Source organism: Camellia sinensis, chromosome 2 (assembly GCF_055761805.1).
Source record: "Camellia sinensis isolate YWXY chromosome 2, ASM5576180v1, whole genome shotgun sequence".
NCBI lineage: Eukaryota > Viridiplantae > Streptophyta > Magnoliopsida > Ericales > Theaceae > Camellia > Camellia sinensis.
In genome coordinates this window covers 211,257,916-211,276,270 of record NC_138962.1, presented here as the reverse complement: position 1 = coordinate 211,276,270, position 18,355 = coordinate 211,257,916, and the positions used below count along the sequence as shown (strand labels likewise).

The following is an 18,355-nucleotide window of genomic DNA, read 5'->3' as shown; positions in this document are numbered from 1 at the left end:
AAAATTCTAAACAAAAAATGCTTATATGGAGGAATTGTGTCTTTGCCTTTTGTTACCTTACGTTATTTACAAGGACCTTACAATTTTTCTAACATTTTGATAATATAATTAGCTTAATATGTCCAACTTAATCAATAGAATTATTAAAATGAGACTTTTCCACATGTCATAATAGTAAGGCTCACAAAAGTTTGTGTATGTGTTGTTCATATACTACTTGAATGACGTGTCAAATGGTTATTTGTTTATTTATTTTTAAAAGTCTCTAATTATTTTATATATATATATATATATATATATATATTATTTTTTAAACTTTTTATTTAGTAACGTTTATGTTTGTAAGATTTATTCCAAGAGATCTATCAAATAAGACCTATATTCAATATAAAATTCTAAAAAAAAAAATTAAGAAATTTTATCAATGAATTGCATTCTACACTCATATATTGTCGGATCCATATCATTCTTTCTCGTATGATAGGATCCACCTATATGGCATAGGGGAAATCATGTAAGCTCACTTTGATGCAAGGTAGTGTGTTGAAATGAGAGCTGTTATTAGCACTTATTTAATTTCTTTAGACCCTCCATTTCTGTGAACCTCTATCCTAAACTCTAAATTTCAATAAGATTTCTTTGAGCACCCGCTTAATACCAATTTTACCCCTATTCATAATATCATCACACCCAAATCCACATCCATCTAATTTTGCGCACCCTCTTATGTTGAAGAAGGATAAATCGACTGTCTCTTTCTCCTTCTCTCAGTGAACGACAGTCCCTCTTCTCTTTCTCCTGTCAGTCTGAAATCTCTTAGTTGGAAACCTCTTCAAAAATCTCATTGGAAATCTTTTCGACGATCTCTTTCTCCTTCTTCAGGTAACCTCCAACTCCCCATCACATTTTATTTTTTTGATTTATTTCAGGCTAAACCCTCTATACAAGGGGTTTTAGAGGGAAGAATCATTAGCAAAACAAAACTAGGGGGGAAATCCTATAAAATGGAATCGTTCGGCATATTAGTGCCGAACAAAATGTTACTGTTTGGAACCCATCTATCGAACTAAATGTTTCTGTTCAACACAGTATTACCGAATAAAACCTTAACAGTCGGCAAAACAATAACGAACAAGCTTAAACAAACAGCAACTATCGAAAACGGCCAAGAATCGTTAATGGAAGATAGATGAACTTACCAATGCAACACTAACCTAATTAGAGTTGTTGTCATTGTCCTCTATTGCTTTATAAGTATCAACGAATGGTGAACATGACCATAGATGTAAATGGAAATTTAGGCCTTGTTTGGCAAATACTAAAAAAGTCAAAAAGTCACTATCCTATTTAAGTCACATCATCTTATTTAAGTCACATCACTTCTCTACAACATCACTTCAAACCCAATCCATATCCAATCCATATTTCATAAAAAGTCAAAAAGTGCACTTATTTAAAACACCCCAAACCACCCCTTAATTGGAGAAACTCAGAGTTTGTAATAGGGTTGTTTGAAATGTTAATTGATTTGGATATAAAAATAGTGATTACTGCTTTGTTACAAAAATAGTGATGAAGAGGAATAAGTTTAGGGTTGATGGTGATGAAGAGGAATACGTTTAGGATTTAGGTTGGTGAGAAATACATTTAGGTGGAGGTGGGTTTACAATATTATAAAGTTTCATTCTAATTGTCTTTATTTGGTGAGTAGGTGTTCCATTAAAGGTTGTCATTTAATGTAATTTTACTTCAAAGTATAATTGTAATGAAAAAAAAAAAGTAGGAATTGAGGGGTCTAAAGAAATTAAGTGCATGCTAATAGCAACCCTCGTTGAAATAGATGGATGAACAATATCTTTCCATGAGTTCAAATAAATAAATAAAAAATAACTTTTCTTTATTCATAATGATTTCCACACAAAGAAATACCAAGAACAAAAGAGTCAAAAGTCTTGTTGATTCCTTAAAACCCTAGGATTGAAAAAGTAGAAAACACTATGGAAAGAATCACCCCTTGCATTTTCCTTGAAAATAAAAGAAACAATGCAAAAGTTCATCACCATTAGTCATTACCAAAAAATTATTTTATCAAGACTTTCATTTAAATTTTTTTTTTCCAATCTAAAGATTTCCAACTATCAACATTTCATAATTGAGAAATAGGAACAATTATAACATCAAAACATTGAGCATATTGTAACATTTGAAACTAAAATCTGACCAAGTTATATCCAACTCGCCCCAATTAACTTTAGAGATTCCCAAGGCTTTCCACACAGCTTTCGAAGCATCAACAATGCTATTAGGACATGGACGTTGATAATCATGATCTTGATCACATCCTATAGTTGAGTCATACTTATCAACCACCATGGCCACCACACTTCGCCCGTTAACACTAATAGTGATATTGTTTAAGCAATGACTGCCTCCTTTGTCCCATCCAGTTGATGGTGCCACGATAGGCCAGTCATCAAAGTGGTACTTGCCGTCACATTCACTTGGACCACCACACTACAAGAAATTACACTTTCGGCAATTAAAAATGCCAACTAAAAAAAATGTAGTTGCCATAGGTACTGGCATTAGCTACTAAAAAAAATTTAGTCGGCAAAGGTATACACTTTAGCTACTGAAAAATATTTGGTTGGTATTTATTGTACTTTTGGCAACTAATTACGTTTTGGTCGTTAAAAATAGGATTTTGGGCAACTAAAAAAATAATTTGGTCCCTGATTGTAAATCTTTTATTTCACTTTTTGCAACTAATTGTGTTTAGTCATTGAAAATAGGATTTTGGGCAACTAAGAAATAATTTGGTCCTTGATTATAAACTTTTATTTCAATTTTGGCGACTAATTGTGTTTAGTCGTTGAAAATGGGATTTTGGGCGACTAAAAAATAATTTGGTCCCTAAATGGATAATTTTTAGCTACAAAAAATAGTTTAGTTGGTATTTATTTCACTTTTAGCGACTAAAATTTAGTAGTCAATTGTAATTTACAAGTTTTGGGGGGAAGAGTACAATTTTTGGAAGGATTGATAAATTAATTAGTGACAAAAGTGTATTTAATCGCCAAAGGTACATGCATTAGCTACTAAAAAAAATTTAGTTGCCAAATGTATACACTTATAGCTATTAAAAAAATATTTGGTTGGCAAACATACATTCTTTAACTACTAAAAATAACTTAGTCATTATTTATTGTACTTTTGGCGACTAATTATGTTTTAGTAACTAAGAATAGGATTTTGGGTGACTAAAAAAATAATTTGGCCCCTAATTATACAATCTCTAGCTATTAAAAAATAATTTTATCAGTATTTATTTCACTTTTGTTGACTAATTGTGTTTAGTCGTTGAAAATAGGGTTTTGGGCGACTGGAAAATAATTTGGTTTCTATATGTACAATCTTTAGCTACAAAAACAATTTAGTCGGCAAATGTAATTAAAGGATTGGAGGGAGGACTTAGACGTTGGGAGGAATTTCTAAATTAACTTTATTTTTAATCTTTGACAACCATTTAATTTGATACTAAAAAGTATTTAATCAGTAATAAAATTCAAAAAAAAAAATTTGTGAGAAGAAAAATTATTGCTTCCCAATTTAAATTTTATGTTTAATTTTAGGGTAAATTATCAACACATTCTCGAGGTTTGACTAAAATATAGATTTTTCCTGAGATTTGAGAAATTATATCTCGTTCCCTGAGGTTTATATTTTTATAACAAATTGCTCCTTGAGGTTTATATTTGCATAACAAATTGTCATCTAATTTGTTATGCAAATATAACTTTCAAAGGAAATTTGTAATTTCTCAAATCTCAAAGGAATCTGTATTTTAGTTAAATCTCGAGGAGTATTGGTAATTTGCCCTTAATTTTATTATATATATATATATATATATATATATATATATTATTTCTATATATCTCAGCTCAGATACGTACACCAAATACCAATCAAAGAAAAAAACAGAGAGTCGGTTGCTCTCCCTCGCTCTCTCACCGTCCCTCACTCACCGTCACTAGCCGTCTTATCGCCACTATCGCTCACCGTCTCGTCGCCTCCATCGACAGGTTTCTCTCTCTCTCTCTCTCTCTCTCTCTCTCTCTCTCTCTCTCTCTCTCTATTTCACATTTCACTCTAGTTCTAGGGTTTTTTTTTTTTTTTGATGCTGTAGGATTTTGATTTCTGTGAAATGAGTAAATGGGTTTTGGTTTTTGTTCTAGATTTAGGGTTTTTTGAACTCATTTTTGGTGTGAGAGATGAGGGATTTTTGTTTTTTGCTACTTATATATATATATATATATATATACGTATTTGTCTGTAAATTGTATTTTCGTGTTTGCTTAGTGTTCGTTCTTCTCAATTGATGAATTCATACATATTCCCATTCTGTATACAAGCAATCTGCATCATCGTATATTGCATCATTTCTGTGGCTATCATATAAAGCATTGTTCTATTTTATTTAGTTATTCTAACAAATAGCTTTCATAGAAATCTGGAGAGAATCACTCGAATCGAAAGGGTGTCAAATTACTAAAACTAAACCCAATATGTGGAATGTAACTTTAGTAACAATAGAAATAGAGTTAATTGAGATGTGAATATTGAAAACCATAATAGGAAAAAATTGACGCAAGTGCTGAATTATTAAATTACATTTAAATAATAGTTTATCGACACAAAACTGATGCAAGTGTTATCAAAATAACACAAAACGCATATTTTAGAGACAAAAAATGTAATTATCCCCATCAATTAGCGAGGCTCATATCTTTCCATGCATCTTGGGACAAAAATGAACTCTTGACATGTGTATTCTTGGGTTATGACTTATAGATAATTAGGATAACATTGTGCTATCATAGCTCTGTTCATTGGTTACATACTTGGTTGTTATGTAAATGATTCAGCTGTACTGAAGTCTCATATTACCATTCTAAGGATTATGAATGAGGATGACATTATCCTTGAATGGATAAAATTATAAACAATTTACTTGAGTGAGTGGTGATGCCATGATAATCTAGGCATTTGATGCTTGATTATCTAATGGTTCAGCTGTACTAGAGTTTCATATTACCATTCTAAGTGAAATGATAGTTTCTGACACTCTAGTTGCTTATGACAATGACATAATCCTTGAACTGATAAGATTACTAACAATGTAATGGCACCAGTGATGATGCCATGATAATCTAGGCATTGGTGCTTGATTATCTAACGATTATTGTTTATTATGACACCTTTTGTATCACCCTGAAAGTCTTACCTATTCAAATTGCAGGAACTTGAAAGATCTTTGCCTTGAAGGAACATTGGCACCTGAGCTGGGCAAGCTGACTTACATAAAATTGATGTAAGAATATAACCCAACTCATGGACCCAAATATTTCATTATTCTTTTGTGATAATAAATTTCATGTTACTTCATTGTAGTACTTTACACAACAACTCTTTTAGGGGAAACTTTTCTGTGGAGATTGGAGAATTAAAGGAGCTGGAGGTGTTGGATTTAGGATACAACAACTTCAGTGGGCCATTTCCATCTAATTTTGGCAATAACATGTCCTTGTCAATTCTGTGAGCCGATCAAGTTTTGAGATCTTACATGAACTATGCTTCCTAAACTCATGTTAGCTCATTTTTCTGGATATCATCACAGTTTACTGGACAACAACTACTTTAACATATCTCCAGAACTTTATGAACTTCAGATGCTTTTTGAATTTCAAGTAGATGAGAACCAGCTCACTATTGCTGCTTTAAAGGCTAGTTGCAACAGCAGATCTAGTTCTTGGTAAGTATGTTAAAATATGAAGCTCTTTATGTAGTTTAATAAATATTTTACCTTCCATGCCCCCAACTGCTGCTTGCAGGGTTGTTTTGTCGTTTTATTTATTTTCTTGGAGCTACTAAAAGCATAAAGGGTAAATGATTATAGAATAAAATTTTAAGGTAGTTACCTAGTTATTCCTTTTGCATGCTAGATCATCCCTGTTGCATATCTGTAAGCTGCATGGACGTGTGTCAAATGTGAAAATGTTTCTATTCTTCCATGTTTTCTGGAACAGAGAAACAAATAATTTGTAGTCAATCTTTGTTCTGCTGATTTGGCAACCAGTACTCTACGTCTCATTTTCTGGTTTAGTTTATGTTTCATTCTGAATACAGCTTTAGCTAGAAAGCTGAGTTAATTATCTCAGGTTTGTCTTTTTATTTTATTTTTTAATGTTCTTTTCTGATGCCCAGCAGTAAAAGAATCCGAGCACTTGGGTTGGGGAATGCGACTGCAAATAGCTATGGGCATGGCATCTTGCCTTGAGCATATGCACCAGCTCAGCCCACCTATAGCCCACGGAAACTTGCAATCTTTTTTTATATATCTTACTGAAGACTACGCAGCCAAATTATCAAATTTTAGTTTCTGGAATGATTTAACAGCAACTAACATGGGTTCAGCTGCCACAGAGCTTTCGGCATGTTACAGATTACTTTTTTTGACATGGTACAGATTACGTTTTGCCGTGGTACAAATTAGTTTTTGGTATGGTACAGATTAACTTTTGGCATGATATTGTGAATATTAATTTTTTGTGTACAGAGGGCATGGTTTTTGTTTAATCCTTTGTTATGTATGGACTTACATTTTTGAGGTTGGATTATATTTAATTTGTATGGAATTTCTATAACATTTGGAATTTGATGTTAAATATGAATTTTTTGAATGGTTGAAAGTGAAATGTGTACACATTGTGGAATGGTTGATAATATAATCAACATATGGATTATTTTGTTTGTATACAGGATACAGGTTGCACTAATAATGGAAGAAATATAGGTGGTTGAGAAGTTAATTTTTTTTTAAAAAAAAAAAAAAGATTATAAAGTTTTTGGCGACTAAATATTTGGTAACCAAAAATGCAAGCAAAGGGTTTTGATGACTAAATATTTAGTAGCAAAAAAAAAACAAGAGACTTTAGGCAACCAAATAGTTAAGTAGCTAGCCAAAACAAATATAGATGAGGAAACAAATTATTGCTGACTAAATATTTTAGTCATGAAAAAAACATGACATCTTTTGGCAACTAAAATTTTTGGTCGCAAAATATAATGAAAATAAAATATCTTGTCTTTTGGCAACTAAAATGTTTAGTTGTGAAAAATAACAGTGACCAAACTATTGGGTAGCTAATGGTGACAAAAAATAGCGACTAAAATATGAAGTCACTAAATGTATTATTATTAGCGACTGAAACATTTTAGAGACTAAATATTTTAGTCACTAAAAGAGAATTTTATTTCAATTTGATTACTTTTGGCGACTAAATTTTTCGTCGCCAAAAAGTGGTCGTTGGTGACTAACTTCATTTTAGTAGCTGAAGATAAGATAATCAACGACCAACGTAAATTTAGTCGCCATGGACTATCACTGACAAGGCTTTGGCGACTAAGTGGGCAACGAAAAACTTTAGTCACCATTGACTTTCGGTGACTAAAAATTTGGTAGCTGAAAGTGTAATTTTTTGTAGTGGTAGCTATTGTGTTTTTTGTGATAATTTTCACCCCACATAACTTTTTTTTTTTGAACAAGCAAAAGGAACTTTATTGATAATAATCAAAAGATATACATCAACAAAGGAGGGAGGGTGCAAAAAGTATCACAACTAACTCTATACTCCGAACTAGCTAGGTTGGCATCATAGAGCTAGCAAAATCATCTGCTAGGACATCTCAAGGTTGGTGAGCAACCAACAAGACAACACAGACATAACAAGAGCCAACACCCACAATTCACACCCAAAGAAATTCAATCTAGACAGCCACCCCACAGAACTACTTAATCAGTGTATTAATCAACTTGGTTAGTTCAGTCCGCTCTTCTTTTTTTTTTTTTTTTTTTTTTTGCATGATAATTTAGTATCCGGCTCACTAGATTGACTAATTCGGAGGACTAATCATACCGTCTACTAATGTAGGGGATCAATCTCACCTTCAGTCTGCCCTTGTACACTTCTATTTAAAAGGTTAGAAGGTCAATCTTTATGTTAAATCTAAGGATTGAGAATTTATCTCTTATTATTTGGCATTTTTTGTATTGTTTAATTCTTCCTCATTATGAGACTTTTTCTTAGATTGATTGTTAGGCAAATTGTTTTTTCCCCATTATGGTGATCTTTGTTATGTTGCTTGGACTATGATTGTCGAATATAATTCTTTTCATATTGTAAATAATGTTTTATAATTGATACCCCCCCAAAAAAATTACCTAGTGTCTAGGAGAAATCTATGGTATGCATCCCTAAAAGAGTGCACAACATACCATAAGAACGTTATCATTTTTGTGGTAAAAATTATAAATGTTGTGTGTATTAAGTTAATTTGTAATAAAAGTTATGAATGGTGAATTTATATTGTGAACTCCTAGAGTAAAAATTACGAACTACTATGGTTATATTATGAATGATATAGTGAAAATATTACGAAACATTTATGGTGAGAAATGCTATGAATTATTTTGGTGAAAAAAGTTATGACTTGTAGTATTTGATATGGAACGTTATAATTATATTACGTACATTGTGATATTTGGTAAAAGTGCAGATTGTAACTTCGCCCGAGTGTATTACCGACACAATATTTTATACAAATGGTATAATTTTTTTGGGTAAATTGCAATCACCTCCCCTAAAATTTAGAGAAAATATAATTAACCTCATACTTTTGACATATAATTACATTGGTCTCCCATGAAGTTTTAATTCACATAATAATTAGATCTTTTTTTATCAGTAATTTGTTGTACCATCTCCAACTCAGATTCAAATCTTTCGTCAAATTTAAATTTCATGAAAATTTGGTGAAAACGATGTTTCAACTGTTTCACCAAATTGGTATTAAATGAAGGGAGCCCTATTTTTTTTTTTTTTAATCAAATCAAGCGTTTAACCTTTCATCATATCTGCACAGGTGACCATTGGTGGACGTATCGGATGGATGACTGGCTGGACAACCGGGTGGACGAGCGGATTGGGGAAAATTTGAAGAAAATTTACACTAAGCTGGTTGATTGTCCAGACATCCTCCCGGTTGTTTGATGAAGCTTTTAGTCCAAATCTTTATTCAAATTTGATGAAAAAAAGAGTAACCACTAGAGATGTTCTATTTTCAACTAAATTGTATATTATCTTTGTTTATTTAATATCTACCCATCATATGCATTAGATTTAGTCGTTTTAACCATACTTAGTGGGAGAGTGGTCTAATTATGTGAAAAAAATGTAGAGCTAACTGTATTTTTCTCAAACTTTAGGAGCGGTGAGTGTAATTTATCCTTTTTTTAAAATTAAATAAAAAAAAAAAACTAACATATAGGCTCCATTTGATTAGAAATAAATAATTGATGAAAATTTAAATGGTAGAAAATGAAGTGAAAGAAAAGAAACGAAAAGGAGAAGCTAGTATGAATTTAATTAGGATAAAATTTTACAAGAAAATAGAAATTTTAATTATAAGTCACTAACAAATTTAAACTTTTTTGTGTTTTTCTGTATTTTTGCAAGAAATTAGAAGCTTGCAGTGCTGTTCGCCACGAGTGTCTGATCCTACAAAGGCAGTTTTGACACTGAAAAACTTTCAAAAGGGTGGAGATGGTGGCGGGCCATCTGAATGCGATAACAATTACCATTTGGACGACACACTAGTGGTGGCACTGTCAACTGGGTGGTTCAATAACAAAAAGAGGTGCTTGAACAAAATTACCATTTTTGGTAATGGACTAAGTGTAAAGGCAAAGGTAATTGACGAGCGTGTGACTCCACTATGGGTAATACAGCAAAGGCTTTAGCTTATCTCCATTAGCAGTAGTCTATTGTTTGTCTTGCTCCAGTGCCGTGTGGAAGGCTTTGGGAGTTCCAAAACACGACTGGGGAAATTTGAATATATATTGGTCCGATGCTTGATTTCAGTTTTTAAAATTCAATTTTTGGAAAATTTTACGTTGTTATTTTCTGTTTTTTTTTTCATTAATTTTTTTAAATATTTTAAGCAATTTTTTTAATTTTTGGACACATCTAACATAAATATACTCAAAAATTATAATATTTGTGATTTTTTTTTTTAAAAAAAAAATCACTAAATACTAAAAATATATGAAAATTCAGTACATTTTTCTTATTTTTGTGTATTTATTAATTTTTTTAAATATTTTTTTATAAATATTTTATTATTTAGATACATCTAAATAAAGTGCATCTAAAAAAGTAAAAAAATTGTTTAAAATTTTAAAAATATTCACTAAAAATAAAAATATATAAAAAATAAAAAAACTTAATTTTCAGAAAACTAATACCAAACAAACTGATAATGGTTGTTTTTCTATTAGCAAGAGATATATGTTCACTTTTTTGGTTTCTAGATCGAGCTTATGCTTATGTTTTTTTTTTTTTTTTTTTTTCCGTAGCTTATGCTTATGTTATGTACTTTCCGTTTGTATGGGTTTCTTTGTTGTCAAATCTTCACCCTTTGTGAAATATTTGATGAGAGATCTTTTGTTAGTTATGGAGGACATTTTATTTTTAATTTTATTTCTTAATTTATTTATTGACTTTTTTTACCTGTTGACTTTCATTGACTATCTATTCAAATTTTTTCCTATCTGTTTAAATTTTTTCCTATCTCTTCAAAATTTTTCCTATCTATTTAAATTTTTTCCTATCTGTTCAAAATTTTTCCTATTTGTTCAAAAAATTTTCCCTTACTTGTCCAAATTTTATTATCTGTGCAATTTTTTCACTTATCTGTTTAATTCTTTATATGTTTAATTTTTTTTATCTGTTCAAATTTTTAACATATTTTATTATCTGTTCAAATCTTTCTTCTCCCTTTCATCCTTATCTGTTCAACACAAAAATAAAACAAAAACAAAAAAATTATATGTTTGATTTTGATCGTCATAGTCATAATCACCACCATCACCACCATCACGACCACCACTACCACCCTTTATCTATTCGAATGTGTGTCTAAATTTTGTTAACTGTCCAAATTTTGTCTGTCTAATTTTTTTATCTGTAAATTTTTTTTTATCTATTCAAAAAAAAATTTTCTATTGAAGTAGATCTGAATAGATCTAATCTTTTATTTTATCTGTTAAAAGTCAACAACTATTCAACAGATCTATTTAATGGATCTATTTAAATCCACTATTTAAAAGAAGAATCAAGTGGTGTTTGTGTTCCACAACCATTTTAGTGCTAAAAGAGATTGTTCCTCAACATTTTGCACTTTTCTCGGCAGCTAAACAGAGGAGACGAAGCAAATATGTGTGGATCTGGAAGTGAAATGTGATTTTGCAAAATGTTTTTGGTGCATTAATTGAAGTTGTTATGATAGAAACATAGCTGTGATGTTTTTGCATGTAACAAACAAAGTTCTCACACTATTTGGTTGAATATGTAGTAAATTTCCAACCTATCTATACTAATGGAATTCTCAACCTATGTACAAAAATCTTCAAGAAATACACCTACAACAAGCAGGAGATGTGTAAAATAGAGGTTGAACAAAAACAAAGAGCTGATCAATCAGACTCATCATCATCAAGTGATATATACATACAACAAGAAGCTAGCTCTAAAAAAAAAAATAGCATCTAAGAGAGAGAGAGATAGAGATCCTCTGGTCTAATCTCTCTGGCTACTGATGGCTCAGTTAGTATAACGGTGTCTTCGATGTTAGACATCTTGATAGATCTTTAGTTTTGGCTTGGTATAACCATTTGACTGTTTTGCCAAAGTAGCTGCATGATCGAAGCCCTATTGAATCAAATACAAAGATTCGTATATATATATATATATGGAGAGAGAGAGAGAGAGAAAGAGAGAAAAACAAAGGCAATGATCCACGGAGCAACGTCGAAGTCATTCTTCGCCGATTCAAGGATGGAGACTTGTTCTTCGCTGGAGATGGCGATGGTGGTTCAAATCGGAGAAGATAAAGAGGAAAGAGAAGAAAGAAGAGAGCTAGATCGATGAACTCGCCAGGAATGGTGCAGAACTAACTGGGGGTTAGGGTTTCGACGGTAGACTTCTAGGCATCATACTCCATGGCAACGGCAAAGGCGAAGGGGTCTGTGTGTAGGAGGCAGATGAGAAATAAAGCGAGAAATAGTAGAGGGAAGAAAGAGATGAGGGGTGTGTAAATGTTAGGGTGAATGTAAATGGAGTTCAGAACCTCTACCATCCTTTCCTAAGGGGCTTTCTGCAGTACCCCAAAACGATGTCGTTTTGGGACAAAATTTCAAAAAAAGAAAAAGAAAAAAAAAAGAGAGAGAACAGAACCAGGGAGGCGACGAGGAAAAAGAAAGAAAGTAGCGGCAGCCCATACCACACCACCATGACCCCCATAGCCAGCGACCTCCGACCTTCCTTTACCTACGGTACCACCACCTCCCCACCATTGCCGCCGCAACCCATCTTCCCTTTATTTTCTTCTTTTTCTTCCTCCTATTTTCTCTCTCTAAAACTACCAACTCACTGACAACTATCCCCATAGCCAAGAGCCCCCTTCTCTCTCTCTCTCGCGACCTCAATCTCGCCACCAATGACGAGCCACCATCTCGATCTAGATCTAGGGTTTGGCCACTTCTACTCCCTAGGCCTACCGCCGCCGCTCATGCGAAACCCTAAGACCTGAGAGAGAGAATTTAAGATTTTGATTTTTTGGGGATAAACTGAGTGTACATTCATAGTAATTGATAAAGAAATCATAGGAATGCAACGAAAATCATAAAGAAATTGATAAAGAAATTCCTATTCACCTGTGATTTGTAATATATATCTATATGTATTATAGATTTATATAGATATAAAGATATATATATATATATATATATAAAGAGATATTATAATTTATTGAAGGTGAACACACACATTGATATATACACACCGATATAAATGTATTGTTGTCTGGTTTTTGTTATGGTGTGTCGGTCATGAACTTTTTTTTTTTTTTGGGTGAATAAGTCATAAATAAAAGACAAGAGGATACACAAATACAAGGGGCATGCCCCAGGCCCTAACAAAACCTATACAAAACTGCCAAACATAGCAAAACAAAGCAAAACAACCCACCTGTTCAGGACTACCAACACAACAAAAAACAGCCACCACAAAAAAGACTAGACTATGTTCAGGAACCTCATACAGACTGTATGTTGAAACATGAATATATATGACGTTCTCAACCACCCAAAACAAAGAAAACACAATACAGGAGCAATCCCTAGCACAGCCTGCAAGGGTAGGCCAAAAAAGGACCTATCTAGGCATAAACTAGGTTGTCAATAACTCCTGTCCAATATAAGAAATGAAGCAAGAACACCTCAATTAGACAAGGATGTATTACATACAGTTTTTTCCAAATCACAAACACCAACATAGATAACATAAATACTCACATCACTCAACCCTCTATTTAGAAGCTCACAACACTCAACAACAAAAGACAATCACACAATATATAAGCTCCAATCACTCAACCCACACACCATGGTTGCAACATATACCTTCATTGCCTCCTGTACCTGCAAAATAGATAAAGTATGGCTATATATGTAGTATGTTAGAAATAAATTGTATGGGCAGTGACTGGTTAGAATTATAGATGTGCTCACATCCCTCAACTAGGGGTGTTCGCGGATCGGGTTTGTGCGGTTTACGGCTCGGTTTTGACCCGCTCGCATCTATGCAGTTTGGGAAAAAGTCAACCCGCAACCGCCCACAGTGCGGTTTGCGGTTTGTGCGGATAGGATTTGTAGATGTGCGGGCGGTTACGGGCAGTTTGCGGTTTACACTTTTCTCTTTAAAAATTAATTTTTAAGTTTTTTTTTCCATCGAATTTAGGCATTAGATTCATTTTATATATTTGTGATCATTTGACAACAATTTTCTGATGAGTTTACAAATAAAAATTGAATATCAATGCATTAAATGAAAGTACCCAAAACAAAGAGACCCTACACTAGCATTTTTGCCATGAAAAAAATGCATATCAATGCATTAAAGGTTGTACTCAATTAGAATTGCCAGTTCAGTAATCAATAATCAAACTAGAAGCTTCATCGACCACCAGAAAGAAAATTTTATTAGGAAAAAGTGGATGAGTCATCAATGAAAATCATATAAGAAACTAAGTTTACGACTTGATAATTCTACGACATTAAGAAAGTTAAAAAATACTTAAAAATAAGGATCCTAGTGTCATAGAGAACATAATAGTGCTCTTGTTAAAGTTACAAAGTTGGTATATAAAAAATAATAATAATAATTATAATTAAAGTGCGGGCGGTTTTTGTGGGTTGCAGTCGCAACCCGCAAATTTGTCATATTTCATACCGCATCCGCCCGCATTATGTTTGCGAAACCACCCATTTATATGCGGGTTGGGCAGGTTGGCGCGGTTTGAGCGGTTCAGATAAACCGTTGCCCACCCCTACCCTCAACCCACATTGGTTGTACTTGATCTTCATTCCAGCAAACACTGAGCTACAGAAGAAACAAACATTAGAACACACACACTCTTGCTCACTTTCACTTAACCCACATTTACTGAACTCCCTCATTCTTCTAGTGCCACCTTCCATGCTTGTATAGTCTTTTAAGATCAACTAAGGGAGACTCCAGGTATTCAACAACTATCTATCACTAGGGCAGCTTTTCAAGTTAGTAAAAGAAAGTATACGGAACCTAATCATGTCCACAATCAATTTAATAACCACTTTTTCTGGAATTAAGGCTTGGTTAAAAATTTTATTATTCCGAGCTAACCACAAGTGATAAATAGTACAAGTAAACACAAGTCTAGAGATAATGGCCTTCAAAGACTTACCCTTGATTTGTTAAGACAGGAAAGTTACTAGATCAGGCCAAGGCATATTGGGCCAAGAAACAACAATCTTAGACTGCAGGTCAATCCACACTCTTTCAGAAGAATGGGCATTGGAAAACAAGTGACAATGATCCTCATAATCCCAATTACAAAAAACACAGACAGAAGGTTGATCAATGCCAAACAACATAATCATGTCGCCAGTTATGAGTCTACCCTGGACAACCATCCAAGTCACAAAGCTAGTCTTAGGGATATTACATTGGCCCCAGATCAAAGTAGCCCAAGGAACAATGGTAAAAGCTTTCCTCTAAATATTCCAAGTTGAAATGATAGAGAAAAAACCATGCTTATCAGGGGTCCAAATAACTCTATCAGGCCCATGGCCAGGTTGTAAGGTATCAGGGGTATTATCAATAAGATCCCTAACCTCCCAAGTATTAGCAATGGGCCACTTCCAAGCCTGGTCATAGGCAATCTCCTTAACTTTGGACTCACTATTGAGATTAGTGTCATACGTTATTCTCTCTCCCAAATTTATCTCTCAATGAGTCAAGGGGGTGCTAATTATCATACCACAGGAAAGTGTTCAGACCATCCCCAATAACATGTTTGATCAGGGGATAAATAATGGGTCTAAGTGCCAAAATCTTCCTCCAAACCCAAGAGGGGTCAGAGGGAGCCTTCACCTTCCAAAAAGAACGAAACCCAGACCCCCTTCATTTTAGCCATAGCCGCTTTGTTCCACACTTCCACCGATTTAAAGCCCAGACCCCCTTCATTTTTAGAAGCACAAATTCTATCCCAAGCAATTTTAGCCCCATGCTTCCTGAGATCACTACCAGTCCAGAAAAAAGAACGAAATAAACTCTCAATATCTGTAATAATCTTTTTGGGAAGGATAAAGAGAGATGACCAATACACTTACATGGAAAAAAGAACGGACTGGATCAACTAGGCTCTACCAGCATAGGACAAGCATTTGTTAGTCTAACTCTTGATTCTCTTAATGATTCTCTCCACAAGCTGTTGGCAATTAGCAGCTTTGAGTTTAGTAGAGATAAGGGGAACCCCCAAATATCTAACAGGAAGCTGGCTTTCAGCAAACTTAGTCACAACAAGAATCTCATCTCTCAGTTTCTTCTCACATCCAGAGAAAAAGACATGGCTTTTGTTAGGGCTAGGAGAGAGACCAGACAATGCCTGAAATTCTTGTAAACCCTCTTTAATAGCCACAACAATAGGAACAGACCCCTTACAAAAGATCATCAGGTCGTCAACAAAACAAAGATTAACAATCCTGTTTTTCTTACATCTCCAATGATATTTAAACTCGGGAAGGGAAGCCTTTTCAGCAAGAATCCTAGACAATATCTCCATAACCAGAACAAAAAGGTAAGCAGAAATTGGGTCCCCTTGTCTAAGCCCTCTAGCCCCTTTAAAATACCTATGCAGACTCCCATTAATACAAATGGAAAAAGAGGGGCTAGTCATGCAAGCAACAATCCAATTAATAAAGACGGAAGGAAACTCCATAGCCTTTAACACATCAATTATGAACTCCCACCTAACATTGTCATACGCCTTCATGATGTTGATTTTCATGGTGCACTTGGGAGTGGGGGATTTTCTAGGGTAACCTCTCATTAATTCCTGAGAAAGAAAGATATTATCAGAAATTCTTTTTCCTTGTACAAAAGCAGACTGTACAGGGTCAACAAGGTCCGGGAGAACCACCTTAAGTCTATTTGCAGTAATTTTGGATATACACTTATACATAGTATTGCAGCAAGATATAGGTCTATACTCCTCCACTTTCACCGCATTAGGGATTTTAGGAGTGAGAGCAATGGTGGTGTTGTTAACTTGTTGAAGAAGCTCACTAGATTTGAAAAAGGATTTGATAGCTTCGGTCACCTCTCAACCCACCACCCCCCAAGACTGTTTAAAGAAGCCAACAGAATACCCATCAGGTCCAGGCGCTTTGTTAGCTTTCATGGACCAGAAAACATCATGAATCTCTTTATCAGTCACATCACAAGCAAGAGACTCAGCTTAGGAAGAAGTAATACAATTCTTCACCAAAGAGCTAATTCTATCATAGCCCTTGTAATCATCCTCAAAGGGTTTGCCGAACTTATTCGAGAATGTGTTAACAAAGGCATAAATTACATCCTCAGATTTGGTGATCTTCTCCCTATTGTTCAAAACAACCTAATTAATCCTCCCCCTATTAACATTTCCCTTAATGGTGCGAAAGAAAAATCTAGTGTTTCTATCACCCAACCCTAACCACTGAACTCTCGACTTCTGGTAAGCCAAACTCTCATCGACCTTACAAAGGTCTACAAATTTAGAGTAAAGAGACCTCTCCTCCTCTTGAAGGGTAGAATCTAGGGGATTCTTATCAAGTTTGATCTAAATACTAACCAGCCTAGATTTGGTTTCCAAAACTCTAGTCGATATCTCACTAAACTCTCTCTTGTTTAAGCTTTTCAGAATAGGCTTAAGAGTTTTCAATTTTTGGCACACTCTAAACATCGGAGACCCCTTAACATACTTGTTCCACACCTCAGACACTTGGGGATAAAATCCTGATGAGAACCCTAGAAATCAAAGTATTTAAAAGGTTTCTTGAAATTTCCCAAGTTAGGATCAATGGTGATGACAGCTGGAGAATGGTCAGAAATACCAAAGGGCAAGAAGTTAGCAGATGAGTTAGGACTGATGGTCAGCCATTTATCATTCACTAACACCCTATCAATTTTCGAGGCAATAAAATCCCCTTCCCCCCTTTTATTAGCCCAAGTAAATTTGCACCAGCAATAAGAAAGATCAAACAAATCCGAGTCAAGAATGCAATTGTTAAAACACTCTTTTGCATTGTCCCAGCTAGCCTTACCCCCAACTTTTTCATGACTGTACCTAATCGCATTGAAATCCCCTAAACAAATTAATGGGGCACTAGAATGATACTTTGAGATATTCAACAAATCTGCAAACAAAGGTAGCCTCAAAATATGTTTATTTTTAGCAAAAACAAAAACAGCAAAAAAATTGATATCCCCCTCAAAAACAGTCACTTTGCAAAATATGAACTGATTTGTCATTTTAATCCTGTGAATATCACAAAAATTAGGATCCCAACACACCCATAACCTAGCACTACTATCTGATTATGAATTTGACAAAAACTTCCAGGTCTTGAACCTTAGATCACAGATTTTATTCTCATTTTCAGCTTTTATTTTTGTTTCCAAAATGCCCATAATTTTGATATCCTCTTTGTCTTAAGGATCAATTCTCTATTGAAGACGATGACCGATAGAGAGAGAAAGAGCAACAACGGAGTTCAGTGCTCTGTTGCTTTTTTTTGAATTTGGAATTTTGCCCCAAAACGATGTCATTTTGGGCACTGTAGGGAGCCCCGCAAGAACGGACAATAGAGGATCCA

The 18,355-nt window shown here is 34.0% G+C and overlaps 1 protein-coding gene across 1 annotated transcript; it reads left to right on the top strand.

The window, feature by feature from the left end:
- Positions 1 to 3,944: 3,944 nt before the first annotated feature.
- Positions 3,945 to 6,755, top strand: LOC114295242 (uncharacterized). Its single transcript, XM_082916835.1, has 5 exons — positions 3,945 to 4,082; positions 5,300 to 5,371; positions 5,476 to 5,570; positions 5,713 to 5,812; positions 6,265 to 6,755. Coding segments are annotated over exons 2-5 (270 nt in total). The 5' UTR covers positions 3,945 to 4,082; positions 5,300 to 5,369; the 3' UTR covers positions 6,338 to 6,755.
- Positions 6,756 to 18,355: the final 11,600 nt, after the last annotated feature.

What these genes read in the sequence shown, in the direction of transcription:
- LOC114295242 (XM_082916835.1), top strand. An exon ending in GCCATTTCCATCTAATTTTG is followed by an intron (nt 5,571 to 5,712) that starts GCAATAACATGT and finishes ACATATCTCCAG; the next exon opens with AACTTTATGAACTTCAGATG. An exon ending in AACAGCAGATCTAGTTCTTG is followed by an intron (nt 5,813 to 6,264) that starts GTAAGTATGTTA and finishes TCTGATGCCCAG; the next exon opens with CAGTAAAAGAATCCGAGCAC.